At 43.8% G+C, this 15,663-nt stretch overlaps 1 protein-coding gene across 5 annotated transcripts in view; it reads right to left on the reverse strand.

Moving 5' to 3' along the window:
• kcnc2 (potassium voltage-gated channel, Shaw-related subfamily, member 2) overlaps nucleotides 1-15,663 on the reverse strand; it is an 81,296-nt gene that overhangs the window by 11,541 nt on the left and 54,092 nt on the right. For all 5 annotated transcript variants that reach the window (XM_070991738.1, XM_070991734.1, XM_070991737.1 and 2 more), the window contains exon 2: nucleotides 712-1,645. In XM_070991738.1, the coding sequence (XP_070847839.1) occupies nucleotides 712-1,645 (934 nt within the window). The remainder of the gene's footprint in view (nucleotides 1-711; nucleotides 1,646-15,663) is intronic.

Here is a 15,663-nt window from a genome sequence, read left to right on the forward strand (position 1 = left end):
ACCTCGCAGACTGTATATTTTAAATGACCTCTGAGGAAATCACAGAGGTGAGTAAACCAGTTTGATTCTGTTTGTGCACTCAGATGAGACATGAATTATTCTATACTTATCTAATATAACACTGTGAGACCTAATAAACAAATAGACTGCGAAGAGTCCAGAGTGCGCACCTACCCTCAGGAACGTCTGCTGCACAATTCAAAGAAAGTAAGCATACGGAGGTCGACACTAATTTCCATCAATATCAGATGTGTAAGAGTAAATTAGTGGCACGGGCCTAGAGGGGAAAAACAGCCACCTACGGTCCAAACAACAAATGAACAATCCCTCCTGGAGGGAAAAGACTCGGATACAAGGACTGAATTTTTATCAGCATGAGCTATTTCACACAGCCATCTCCTACTCTCAATACCTTTTGCAGTGCCTTCCTCATCACTGTGGCAACCAGAGATGAAGACTGCAAGGCAAAAGATCTCAGTGTACTGTGAGGAAGCAGCTGTGGTGCTCTTGAGTCTCCAAGGGAAAACCATTTCTGGTCTCAGGGGGGAATCTGTCAAACGGCCAGTGCTTTCTACCTGAGATGAGGTCCCTTATGGATTCTCGTTTTCTGCCACAACATATATAAAACCATTTGATGAAACCTGAACTGCAGTGGTGTGGTTTTCATAATTTTCTCCCCGACATAGCCTTGGTCTGGCAATATGGTCTTACCTGAGCGGTTGCGTTCTAGTACCCTGCTCCCTTTGACATGGCACAGGTCACCTTGAGTGCTGTTGCAGGTGGTGTTGAGATCAGCTTTGCAGTAGGTGGGGGACCCTCCCTGCACCATCTGAGGGATGTGCTTCTTCCTCTTCTTGGGCAGCTTCTGCTTGGCCATGGCCAGAGAGTAGTACATCCCAAAGTTATTGACGATAACGGGCACAGGCATGGCTATCGTCAACACACCGGCCAAGGCGCACAACGCACCAACGACCATGCCCGACCAGGTCTCTGGATACATGTCGCCATAGCCCAGTGTTGTCATGGTTACCACCGCCCACCAGAAACCAATAGGGATGTTCTTGAACTTGGTGTGGAGGCTAGCAGTGGGGTCATTGGGCTTAGCACCGATTCGTTCGGCGTAGTAGATCATGGTTGCAAAAATTAACACTCCCAATGCCAGGAAGATGATGAGCAGCAGGAATTCATTGGTGCTGGCCCGTAATGTGTGGCCCAGCACCCTTAGCCCCACGAAATGACGTGTTAGCTTGAAGATACGCAGGATACGAACAAAGCGCACCACCCTGAGGAAACCCAACACATCCTTGGCAGCCTTTGAAGAAAGGCCACTTAGCCCTACCTCCAAGTAGAAAGGCAAGATAGCCACAAAGTCGATGATGTTGAGAACGCTCTTAACAAACTCCAACTTGACCGGGCAGAAGGTCACACGCACCAGGAACTCAATGGTGAACCAGAAGACGCAAACGCCCTCCACATAGGTGAGTGCAGGGTCAGTTTCAATCTCATACTGCGGGCCTGAATCTGGCACACTGCTGTTCCGCATAAGCTCAGTCTTGTTGATGATGGTGTTGAAAGCCTCATGAGTCTCCAAGCAGAAGGTGGTGATGGAGACCAGGATGAAGAACAAAGACGCAAAGGCAATAAACTACAGGACAGACAAAGAGAAAAACAGAAAACACATTATATTAAATTTCTACTTGTTTGCACCTTGATATTCTAGATCAATCAATTCATTTACTCTTGAGGAAGAGACTGAACTCAGACAAGTTTAATTAACTTGCATCAATTTGAATGGACTCCAGAGAGAGGAGCAATCTATTACCAAGACCAACAAATAAACAGTCTTCCCTCTTGCTCCTGCTGGGAATGTAGCATGGGAATGCAGGTGCAGTCAGATTTAATTTAGTACTGCTGGTGTGTTGGGCAGCTGGCAGTAAAGCAAGGAGGAAAGTGGTTAACTCAACCAAGCAAACATAAGACTTCAGAGTCAGTGCAGCGTTGGGAAAAGGTGATTCTTTTTGAGCACTGTATTTATTTTTAATTTTGTATTTGCATGTCATGATCATGTTGGAGTGTTTTGAATTTCATGCATTAAAGTAGCAGCTAGACCAATGCAAACATGAAGGACTGCATCATGTAGATCAGCGGTTCCAAACGTTTAATAAACAAGACAAAATGCAACGATTCAGATGTATTTAATGGCCCTTACCTCTTATATCAATTCCTGTGCACAACTTTCCCACTCTGCTTCTCAGGTATTCAATTAATTAGCAATTCATTGGTAGGACATGGGTAGGACATTTGTTGCAATAAACGGTGCAGCCTACTCAACCTTTTTAGCAAATGTGCTGATGCTCTCCTGCAGGATTCAGACAGCTCTCTCCATTCTGTCATCTCCAGCACTGTCTGTGATCATTTGTTCTGTGTCTCAATATAGAACACAAGTGTTACAATGTTAAACTGGCTCCAAATGAAAGCCATCTTTTCTCACTTGTCCCCCTTGTGTCTGGGTAACTGTGTCCAATGGCAATGTCAGACAGAGACAGGGACACTTAAATAGTCCTCTTGGGTGCTATTTGGTAACCCCTTCATTCATATTTAATGCCAACATGAAGGAATGCATAGACATAAGGAGTTTTTATTAGGACCCAAAATGCTCACCAGCTTCAGGCTAGGTGATAGAGAAGAAAAAAGGTAATGTCGTGGGATATTCAATTTGCTCAAATGTTATTGGAAACAAGGGAATGCAATGGATGTGAATAGGAGAATGGCAGTGACGAAAACATTTACAATTTCAGAGCTACGCTGCTGGCACTGATAATACAACATTAAGTCCAGAATGCATCAATATGAAGCACTACTACCTAAGCCTGTTATTAAAAGAAAAAAAAAAAAGTAACTTGGATCTTTGGCTGACAAAATGATTTGGATACACCCTGGCTGAATCTGGTAACAGCATTCAATGATGAGTCACATACAGATCTTGTTTTGTTTTGGTCTTCTTTTGCAAAGTGTTTATGGAACCACCTGTCAGATGCAGAGCTCACATCCAGCTTTTCCGCTGCCCTGGAACACTCTCAGGCTCAATCTGCAAACATCCACGGCTTTCTCCGAGAGCTAGACGGAGCAGATTTCCACACACGCAGCCTACTATGCTCCTTCTCCACCTTCCTCCCACAATCCCTCCACTGGTGCGCTCTGCCTACTGAGCTCTAAAGAAGTCGTTTCACACCCTGCCTTGTTTTTGGACTGCATGACTCACACACTCTCTAAATATCATTGCCACTATTTGGGTCACCCTGCTCCTGAACTGTGTGCGTGCATTCACTCCACTTCTGTTTGCACGCACTCTCTTTATATATTGTACATATGTCTTTATCGCTTTATGAGAGCGTGTGTTTGTCTGGCTCATTCACTAGCGTATTTTTAAAGCCCCGCATGTTGCACAATGACAGTATGATTCAAAGAAATATACAGTATATGCCAACACTTAATGTTATTCAGTCTCTTTGCATGACTAAAAGCCATCTTCCTATTCACAACATGTTCACACACACACACACACACACACACACACACACACACACACACACACACACACACACACACACACACACACACACACACACACACACACCTACCTCTGGCAAAAGTGTTGTCTTTGCATGTCTTTTATAAACACAGTAATTTTAAAATCTACATTTGAACACAAACTTGTAATTTGCCTTCACGTTTCATCCATTTTCCCTCCGCCTCATTATGTCAAGTTGTACTGAAAGTTAAAACCTCACAGATTACAGGAAGAGAGCCCGGTTTTCGTGTTTCCAGCTCCGGCCTGCGCTGCATTTGGTCTATTGAGGCTGCTGTTAATATAGAAATTGGAGTCTTTTTCCTCTTCTATAGACTAATAGGTCGTAGGCGGGAGCAAACAAGACACCATTTGTGCTGTTCATCTCACTTGTAAACCTGCACAGTAACACTATGCAGTGCAGTGTACTGTGCGTAAAGGATTTCACTGTTTGACCACTTTTGCTAAGAAATGTGATCATGAGATGAAAAATAATTAAATGTCATTGTAATAAAGGCTGAAGGTTGGTAAAAAGCCTCTGTCATAACACTCTCTCACACTTGTTTTATGAGACTGAAGACCTTCCACGTTTACAGTCTCCCTCCAGAGGCGCCGACGGCCCAAACATCTCCACTTTTATGAACAGTGAATGTGTTCACTTGGACTGGACCAAGAGAGGCATACTCTTGCCTCTCTTACTCTTACTGGAGTAAGAGAGGCATGGCTGGAGATCACAGCACACATATCATCAGTCTTTATCAGTGCAAAGTAAGTGCAGTGGAAAACATTTATTTTCTGGAAATAATGCCATCTTCATGTTGTTAGTTTCTGATTTGCACAGTGTTGACCTCAATTTTTTACGACTACATTGCTTTGATATTTCCAAGCTGGTGCTTTCTGATATGAAAGTATCTCAAAAGTCAAGCAATACGGATGCCTCAGATTTAATGGATATAGCGTTGTATTGCCAATCCAAGCTTTTTAATCCTCACACAACCAACTCTGTAGTATAATCTTCTTGAGTTGTCTTATGAAGTCAATGCCCACAAGTTCTAAACATGAGTCTTTCCCATCTCTCCCATCCATTCCACATGATGTACATGAGGCATCAGACCAAGGTACACTGTTGACAGATTCGATGAACGTATTAGAGGTGCTTCAGGGTGGATTTTGCAATTCTCCTCCTGCTGCTCAACTCAACTTTCTGTCCGTCTCACCCCTCTCTGTGGCTACATCTCTGCCTCCTTATCATCATGACGTTGGCTTAAAGGAACAGCTGGACTACCTGAGTGGTTTCCTTTGGCTGCCCGGTTGCTGCACCAACTAATGACAACTGCAGTTTCTTGCTGGGCTGTAATTTTGTTCCGTTCGCGTCTGGACGCATCAACTCACCAGCGCACGGCGGCCTTTAACAGCTGAATCATGTCACATTAAACAAGCCAGATGCCAAATGCACATGCATAGAGAGTATACTAACATGCACACACTGATACCCCTGTTTATACACACATACATGCGCACACACACACAGCCTCATAAGGTTATTTATGACAGACATTAAAAATGCAAAGGCGCTACTCTACCATGTGATTGCAACAGGCACATGCTTCTCGACATCCTGATTTCCAACGCACACGCTCTGCATGCTAAATAAGTCCGGCACTTCTAGAAATTTGAAGGCAGCACAGGGCGGCTGGAGCACAGATCTCTGAACAATGCAGATCTAATTTAGGCCAAGGACTCGCCCCATTCTTTCACCATCTTTTTCATTCGATTTAAGGCTTTTAGCTGCAGAGATATTTGCTTATTGGCACAGCTGATAATGGCCAAGGTGGCTGTTGCAGAGGTCAAACCTGTAACCTTCGTGTTTGACTAAACACGTGCTGTGACGGACCGATTAGGGTGCAGCACAGGGAGGATAGGGAGGGTATGGTGAAATAGCAGACAGACTGTGGGTGAGCAGGCAGGTCAGTGCTCAGAGACTGTCTGTTCTCGTCAGGTGTTCTGTGAAACTGTGAAACTTAACACCAGCCACAATGTCAGATGACTCTATATATATATATATATATATATATATGTGTGTGTGTGTGTGTGTGTGTGTGTGTGTGTGTGTGTGTGTGTGTGTGTGTATACATATATATCTTCTTGCTAGTGGGCACCATAAATGAGATGGTTAAGATTACTATTAAATTATTATTATTATTCTATTAGTGTGAACATTTAAATTGCAAGATAATCCGTTCATAATGCAACACAGGGTTTCCGTTATCTAGTAATTACTTTTAAAACTTTGGTGGGAAAAATCTGTTGAAGTCCGACATACTTAAATCTCTGGTCATCAGGTCTCATGATAATAATTCCAGAGTTAGATGTGAAAATATTCTGGCTCTACATGCTGCTTCTCTGATATTCGCCCTCGCTCTCGCTGCTCTCCCGATTCGCTGAATTATGAGTTTATTTCAACCAAACCTTGTTTGGTGGTGATTGTTTGAACAGTGAAAGACAAACGAAAAAGGATTCGATGAGATCTGTTTTGTTTTTGTCAATTTTGAATGAAGTGTGTTTTACAATGAGAAAATGACTGTTTCTGTAAATGAAGTCTGGTGGCTGTTCCTAGTTAAACAAAAGGGATCTTACTCTTTAACAGAAGGGTCTATCCCTGTAGGACCCTTTACATAATGCAAAGACACTTAGAACAATATGAGTCTGTCAGTGGTGAAATCAAATACTTTGATGGCACGCCTGGAGGGATTACACTGCAGCCATTTTGTCGTCAGTCAGCTGCAGCACTCTCACTCAATACTGGACCAATTTCAAAAATTGTTGTCCCCATGAGTCACTTACACACACAAACATGGGACCTCTTGTTATTACCGAGCTCAAGCAAAACCCTTCAACTGACCCAAAAAGTACCCAGAGATGGGATGGTGATTTCTGACCTATCAGGTATTGAGTCTCGATCAGTATTGTTTCAGTTTCAAGTGTAGTGATGGTATTGTGACAGCACTGCTAAGAGGAAACGGTACATTTTTAGCACTGTCCTGATTAAGAACCAGATTGCTAGAACAGGTTTTCTCTGTCCAACACGTTTGGACTGCAGAATGTAATGAACATTCAGTCTCCATGGGCAACTAGCAAGGCATTATACTTTAGTGCCGCTTTAAGTGTGACTGAAATATCAAAGCTCTTTGTCTCTCCACTTACAAGAAACCATTTGCTATTATTCATTCTTTATTCACTGTACGCAACAACTGCCTGGATGATCCATACAGCAAGCATGAAACCTTCATTTTGTTTTGCCAGCTTCTCTGTTAGCATTATTTCATTGTACTCCAGTTGAATGTTTTCACATCAGCGCTGCATCACATTAAGCTCAGATTCCTATCAGTCACTCGACACCCACAGGAAGAGCAGGAAGTCGGCTCCAGGAAAGAATCAATCATAAACATGTTTCCTGACACATGTTATTATCACATCCGTGCTGCGTTAGTCCTCGTTAGTGAGAACAAACTGGGCAGAATGACATACATTTCAAAACAACTTGGAAATGTAAAGCAGATGTATTGTTGAAGTGCTTCTTTCACAGATGCTGTGTTTTCAACTGCAGACTGTGTGTATTTTTAGATGTACTGTACAAACAGAGTTAGTTATTAGGACTTAACAGATTCAGTCAGCAGCCCTATCACCACCCCAGACACTGATGAGATGTGATTGCTGTCACAGTCCTGAAGCAGGGAGGCCTTCCTCATAATCACATCACTTTTTACAAGATGCCTCTGCCACTCCCTGGAACTCCGCCTGTCCGCAGCCGTGGGAAGAGACATGAGGAAAATGCCAGATCAAACAGCTTCGATCACACGATCCCCCAGGGGATTACATCTGCCGCTTGGCCCGGAGCTGCCAGAGCCGGTGGGCCAGGACGCCGACACTGGAGCTATGCAGCCCCGGGTTGTAAACAGTAACTGATACACCGGCACGGACGTCACATTACAACACTAATGGAAAGGAAAAACTTGGTGGTCTCCAGGTTAAAGTGGATGAACAGGCCTGTCAACGATCAGTCATAGATCAAATGTGACTAACCTGCAGCCTCTGGGTCAGTTCATGTGTGCTTTATTTGCTAGAGCCTCCAGCAGACTGGAGCAGATCAAATGAGCCTTCAAAACATGGCAGAACTGCTTTTGGTAATCTTAATGTGCACATCTTGATACACTATGAAATAATGTCATTACCCAGGAGGCAAAACCAATGTGATTTTAATATATTAATACAGAGTTAGCGGTAAGAGGTGAGAGATTCATTAGCTTCAGAGCTTAAAGAGTACATCAGCGCCAACGTGCAGCTGGACCTCACACTGATGTCTGCTTCAGACTCTGTTTTGTAAAATACGTGTCCAGTTCCTGACACCCAAATTAACCTCATCCTGGTGTCTAACCAGCTTTTCCTGGTTGTCAACACACAAGCTTCTTTCATCCCAGACAATATGCTGCTCTAAATAATGACTGCAAAGCAAATGCACAATGTGACCCAATCAGTGTCACCTGCTGAGCTCAATCAGACACATCCTGACGCACCTCGTCTCATTATCAGCTTAGTGACAAGACGATGGTCTCAACAGTCAGCTCATTCCTTAAATATGTGACTTCTGTTGTGTGAATTGACACCTCTGCTTGTTTAAATTTCATCAAAGTTTCACAAAAGTTGGATCATTTCCTCCATTAGTGGAGGTGCTATTCATTTCAGGCACGATCGCGGCACCTCCACTCTCAAATCAGGCTACGAAATAGTCCAGAGAGGAGCGAGTCAATTATAACAGCTTAGCTAGCAACCATAAACTAAGGCAAACATGGGGATGACTCACATGGATGGACTGTGAGAGACAAACATCTGGTTCGGGTGCATCTCAAAACACCTCCTCAGGTGTTTGTTTGGATGCATTTACACTTCAGGCAGCTATCTGATTTACTCAACAGTTAAGAGGTTTCAATGGTAGCAGATTTGACAGAATTCATCTTCAAAATGTAAATTCACCCAAAACACACACAAAGAACACTTAGAGCCAAATGCATCTACGCACGCAGACAGCTTTTAATTTATGTTCTCAGGTTTTGAGTTATCTGTCTCTTGACATTTGTGCAAGCCACCCCAACACAATGGAGGTGATTAGAATAATAATTATGATGCTCAGCATTGAAAAAAATCATTTAAAATGTAAACCAACATGTCTTTGTAGATAATGTGCACTTATTTCTGGAATTTTGCACTAAGCCTTTATACAGTTCAGCAGTATGTGGGAATAGAGATGTGGAGTATTTGATTTACAGTAAGGAATATTAGCTGCCAAGCTAGAAAGCAATTTGTCATCATGTGACTGAGATTTGCCAAAATGAATCTTTAATTGAACACTAACAGAATTTTAAAGATTCTGTGGTGAATCCTGGTAGCTCTAGCACTCTCTCACAAAGCTAAAAACAGATCGACCCTCATGGGGTCACACATTTTTTCCGTACATCCCTTCATCTGTTGGCACAGCAACATGTTGGATGGGCAAACCTTGGCATCCTCCCACTGAAAAATCCCCCCCACGCATACACAATACAGGCAGCCCATCACTCTGCTCAGGCTCTGTTTCAGAAACCGCCCTGCTGGCTTGGCCAATCACAGCGCTCGCTGCCTCCACCTCCTTGGGACCGCCACCATCTGTTTGACACCATGAGTGGAGGCTGTGCTCTCCGATCCTGGCCTGAGACCACCATCCAGCAAGATGCTGCTTTGGTCCTCTGTAAGCCGCTGTGACATCATCAAGCTAAGGGGACCCCGGAGGTGCGAACACAGTCCAAGAGGATCTCAAACACACACGCTCACACACACGTCTACACACTGACATAATTAAACCTGTGGGGTTTGGGGGTTTGAGCTCGTATGTGGTTTGCCTTCTGTTTCTGCATGATTGCCCAGTTCTAATTTCAATCTGGATTTAGGGCTTTTCCGCTGTGAACACACATGAAGTCTGCAGACGTGTTAAGCTGCACGTCCATGTGGATGCATCCATCAGTATGCATGTGATGTGTGGGTTTGTAGTTGGAACCAATGACTTTATTAATGGTTATTAAATAATTTACCAAGGCTTTATGGACGAGATAAAAGTCATTACTGTGACAACGTTTTGCTGGCGTTGGCTGTTGTTTATGCTGCAGCAGCCTGACAGGTGCTTTGTCTTTTTATAGGCTCTTTAATTCATCCACTAATGAGGGACTGACCACTGGACAACTGGATCAAAACATATGTATTAACAACTTCTTACAATTTACAGTGTAACTGGGTAGATAATAGATAATTAATAATGAATTATCACTCTTAATAAATGCAGTAAGGAGTCAGACCAGTCTCATACTAATGAATCCACACTGAAGGATTCACAAATGTATTTCAAAGTTGTGCTTAGTGATGGTTCATAAATGTTCTGCAAAGCCTCATTAATTAAAGCTGCACAAATAGCTCTTTTTCTACCACCAGTGCATTAAATCACTGTGTGCAGTGTGACAGGTGTTGCTTGTAGTGACAAACCCACAGAGAATTATCACCTACAGTTCCCAGTGCAGAGCTGTGGGCAGCGAGTTAGCATCTTTCAGCTCGTGTTGTGGTTCCACAGAACCCAAATTTCCTGTTTTGGTTCAGTCACATCACTCTCGTCAACAGCGTTTCCCACAGCAGGCAGCTGCTTTTAGCTGCACAAACCCACTGCACACCACATACTTAGCATTAAATGGCAGACACACAAAGGTGGCAGCCAGCTGGTGAAACTAGAGCATTTAGCAGCTAATGGGAGAGATATTTTTCTCAGAATATCAAAACAGACCTAAGAGGAGAGTGTGTGTTGAACTTTTGGACAGGTTGCTCAAATCCAATTTTTCTGTCCGTATGTGACTGTCGATCATTTTTTTTATGGCAGTGTGAACATGGATCGGGTCTGTTTTCCAGTCCTGATTTGGACCACTTTCATATGTGGTCCTCAATCAGATGAAGGTCTAATTTTTTGCAGTGAGACCTCACTCTTGACAGGATTCAAGCAACTTTCATGTCTCACTTGGGTGTCTTGCTGTGAGACTCTCGTGGAGAGGCGCTGCCAGATGTAGTTAAAAGCAGCCCTTCACATCCTTTAATTGTGGATGGAATCTGTTTCTGTGCAGCCATTCAGATCACCATCCCACCACTCCTGGCTCCGACTCCGCATCCACTCACACCTCCGTACAGAAGTAGCAGCCACAGCTCCACACAAAGCCATAATTAAAAATCTGGCTCTCTCTCGCCTCATCCTTGACCTTGTTATCATCTCCTCACAAATTCGCTGGCTTCCTCTGCACATCAACTTATAAATGAAACCATAAGAGCTCCCTCCCCGCCTGACAGATGTCGTATGATGTGTGGTGTTTTTTGCGCCTGCAGGTCAGTGGACAATGGAATCTAATAATGGTCAACAGTCAAAAAAAAGCAACAAATCCAGAGCGAGCACTAAGGCCTGCAGTGTGAGCATAGCCTAAATAAATGCTAGTGTTGCTCTGTGAGCTCTGGATGTATTGTTTGCTAACACCTTAGCCAAAACAACATAAGGTGATAATATATGTGTAGTATTGAGGGACAGCTTGTTCTGCTGCCCCCAAGAGGCCCAAAAAAAAAAGAATGACGTAAGCAATACCCTTTTATAAATGCTACCTGATTACAAAGAAGGATCTTCTCTTCATAATGCAACACATATTCCTAATAAGCATCCTTGTTAGTCACTATAAAACTTAAGCAACTTACATCAAGCTAAGGTCTTCTAACAGGAATAAACAAGCTCTTTCTGTCCTGCTATGATGACTTGCTGAATGTTGCTAACAGTGACAGTTAGCCCTTATTTTACAGTCAATTAACATCAGTGCATATATGTGCAGAGATAAGGACGCACGCAGGCTGAGCTGTCATCTCTGTCTCTGCTGGTGTCTCTCTCTCCCACAGACACAGAGCTCAGCTCCAGCTGGAAGCAGAGACCCCCGGCAAGAGATATCCCTCCGTCTGTTGCTCTGTGTCTGTCACTCAGTAGTGTTGTGTCTCTTCAAAGCGACCCCCCCTCCCTGCCTCCACATCACCACCAGCCCACGTTACTGACAACACACCAGGGAGCGACACTGATCACCTACTTAATGACAGGAGCATCTCTCTTTTTCTTTATGAATCTCTCCCTCCTCTGCCTCCCCCCTCCCTCCCTCTCTTCATGTTGCCTGGTAACCAATGAACCAGGGCTTGTAAACAAAAGTCAAATAGATTCCACAGCTGATTGTTTATGAGTTTTGGCAACCTGCCATCCCACCAGGTTAGAGGTTTTGGCAGCTGGATGGAGTCGGAAAAAAGCCGACTCCAAGCAGCTTTGCTAACTTTAGCTGAGCATTTTCCCCTGACCTGATGCTGTTATGCTGACCTTTCCAAACAGCCCTCTCCGGATCAATAAATATATATATATATGTACAGTATGTAGATCATTTTTTTAATGCTCATGTATACACACTGACAATAGATGTGTTGTAGACCACTGTCCACTCTGACCACCTGCATGGGAGAAAACGTTGCCCCTGCACATGCAGTAGTCCAGGAAGCGGTATTCCCCATCCAAAGAGAATCGTGCTGCATGAATGTCGGCTTTAATAAACTGCTTGAAACATGCTTGGAGTTGAACACACCCTGCTCCTATTCACTCACTCACTCACTCACTCACACACACACACACACACACACACACACACACACACACACACACACACACACACACACACACACACACACACACACACACACACACACACACACACACACACACACACACACACACACAAAAACAAGGGCTGACATCTGCAGTCACATGCGTACACGCAGCTCCTTATGTTGTCTTTGTCACCTGCACACTTCTTACACTCTGAGGAGTCGAGGTGATGAAAGTCCCCCCATCACCACCACACACAGGTTTTATTAATAGGTTTGAATCCCTGAGGCAACTACTACAGTATCTACACACCACTGTCAGCCACAACGAATCATTCACCAATCACACAGGGAAGTATAGCATTTTCTCCAGCAGCAGTGGTATCAGCACACCAGAAGAAGACATGCTGGCAGACATGTCTTCTACTCTCTTTGCTCTTTCACTTACTCCACCTACTGAAATGTAGGCTAAATGTGAACAATGCCTTTCTCCTTTTTCACTTTTTTGACCTTTTCAGTGTGAGAGCAGCAGACTGCTGCCATCCACTGCTGCTCTCATTGGAATTCACTCTGGATAGGACAGTCTGCTTAATACGTACAATACAAATGACATGTATCTTGAAATCCTGACTAGAATTTAACTCTTTGAGGGAAGCTCGTGTGCACAGCGTGGATTTGAAATGTTGGACCTCCTAACAGCTCCAGCGGGGTTACAGAACATTCTGATGGCTGTCTTCTTAAGAGTCCAGGCCATTAACCATAAACACATCCAATATATCTAGCCATGCTGTGTGATAACCGAGCCAGCCTGTAGGAGGAGAACGGCGCAGGCTGGGAAAAAGACATGATGTCTGTATTTGCAAGTTCTGTCACATCCAGCTCCCCATTCTAAAATTAAACAGTGGTTAAATCAACATTATGCAGTGTAGTTAGCTGAATGGCTCATTTAAAGACCATCGTAGCGCATACATAATTAAACCGCCAAGTAATTGATTTCCATCTCAGCCTTATTCTATAGAGAGAAGGCTGGGTGATATTTCTCTTATTAAATAAAGCAGGATAAAAATAAAGTGAGTGCCTGGGAGGACAGTGATGAGTCCCAGGAAATATCAGAGACGGCGAAGAAGAGGAGACTAGTAATGAACTGCCCTACATTACAGCCAAGTCCCCCAACAAAAGCATGTTTTTGTCATACACAGGTCTACGCTTTTTCCCTTGATCTGCCACCGCCGCCATGGTAACGGCACCTTTTCCTCTGCTTTTTTTTGACAGCTCAAGATGGTGAATCGCGAAGGGGAAGAAAAATGGGAGGCGGAGGAGGCAGTGGAGGGGAAAATGAACGGTCGTGCTCTTCGGCAGAGAAGAGGGCTTCCCCTCTTCCTCGCTCCCCATCTCCTTTTCCTTCAACATCATGAAAGACGTTTTTTGTTGTTTTTAGTACAGACAGATGACAAAACACGAGCGGGTTTTGCTGTCACTCACTCTACTCAAAGGATGGGTTTCAATAAACTGTTTTCATCGCTAATTTAGAATCAACAACCGCCAGAGGAGCGGGCGTCGCCGAAAACAGATGCCCAAATCCTGATGAAAGAAAGGAGAAAAACACAGAAGCGTTTCCACATGACAGGAGGATTTGCTGTTCCCCCCGCTCCCTCCGTCACCCTCTCCTCCGCTCACACACTTCCTCCCCGTCCTCATTATACAGCTCGCTGTGACATGACAGCCAGCTCACTCGGGGAACCCTTCTAAACCCATAGCTTTTGGCAACCAACCAGATGATGTGGCTAAAAATAGCCTATCAAAAATTTCCAGGCGTTCTAATTTGAATAACTCATTGTCACTTTAAGTCGGTGAAGTCAGCGTCAGAGGGGAGGGTGGGGAGCTGATGTGCAGACAAATGAATCCCTGCCAGCCACTGTCGCCTTCATTTACACACTCAGAGGGAGGCTCAAAGGGTCAGGAGAAAGCCAGGTTTAAAAAAAGCTGTTCTCTGTTTGGCAAAGTGGAGACGTTACTGATACCCAAACAATATGGGAACCTTTAGCATCATAAGGGAGTTCCTTGATTGTAAAATCAATGTATACTCATGCAGTGTGTGTGCGAAACACACCATTGTTTGCTCATATCCTACCAACATCTTATTATGAATCGCTATGTTAAATGCTGGATCTGTGACAGTTTCATAGTCCAAAAAAAGAAGCAGTGACAGCAGATCTTTAGTCCATAAACACACATATGATCAAGGATCTTTTATTTTCATTGGCTTGAGCAACAAATGTCCCTCAGTTGCTTTGGGTGCTGTAGATGTGGGCAAGGTTTGGTCGTGATATTGCTTCCTCCAAAGGGGCACTCCACCAATTTTAGACACACTCGTGGAAACAGTTACACAAAGTGATCTGAGGCTCTGGAGGAGAGTAAACTGGAGGTCTGGAGTTTGAAAGACATGGGTATTTACCAGACAATTAGAACGAATGAAATCTGCATGAAGAGAAGGATCTGCTGTTTATGATGCTTGACCCACACCAGGGACTAAAACACACAGTTAAACTGAGCAGTAAAATCACTGCTGCTAACAAGGGAGTCAATTCCACCGGGGGCATGTGTCCTCTCACTGCCTCGCTGCCAAAATCCAGATGAGAGATGCTCTGAGTATTGCTCATCAGAGTTGCCCTCAGTATTACTGTGCACTCACAGCAATTTAGCTTCGCCACAAGTGGCGAGCGAGCCTCAGACAGTTTGGCCCGGGTTTCGCCTCGCAGGCAAAGTATAGGTTCGTCCTGTCCTGTCTGGACGTAACTGAGGCTGTCTGAGAGGAAGCCTGCGGACGTGATTCGGGGCTGAAAGTTGCAGCACCTCTGCATTTGGGGTGTATTTATTCACAGATATTTCCCCTGAAAAGACACTAGAACTGGCCATCAATGAAAGATAATGTAGCACAGGAGATAAATGGATAAAATGGAAATTAATATACTTGATTTTAAAGCACAAAGGCTAACTGTTGACGTTGGGAAAAGTAGCCTGAATTTTTGGGAAACTTTTTTTGCACATTATTTACCAGGTCTCAGGGAAATTACTGGTGATTAAAGGGACAAAACACTGATAATGCAGCAATTCTGGTGAGATTTTCTCGTATACTTGCACTATGATGGAAAACATGATCACCAATTTTATCATGATTTGTTAATCAGAAATGGAAGAAATAGTATATAGCACGAGTACACCTTTAAAACAAATAAAATGTATGAAGTTCACAAAGGAAAAAGCTCAAATAGCACTCTGAGAACAGGGAAGTCACTTCAGCTTAGCCCGTTGACGGACAGGAGATCATAGTTATTTAGACTAACAGCAGTTGCTGGAAG

This window comes from Chaetodon trifascialis, chromosome 22 (assembly GCF_039877785.1).
Source record: "Chaetodon trifascialis isolate fChaTrf1 chromosome 22, fChaTrf1.hap1, whole genome shotgun sequence".
Lineage (NCBI taxonomy): Eukaryota > Metazoa > Chordata > Actinopteri > Chaetodontiformes > Chaetodontidae > Chaetodon > Chaetodon trifascialis.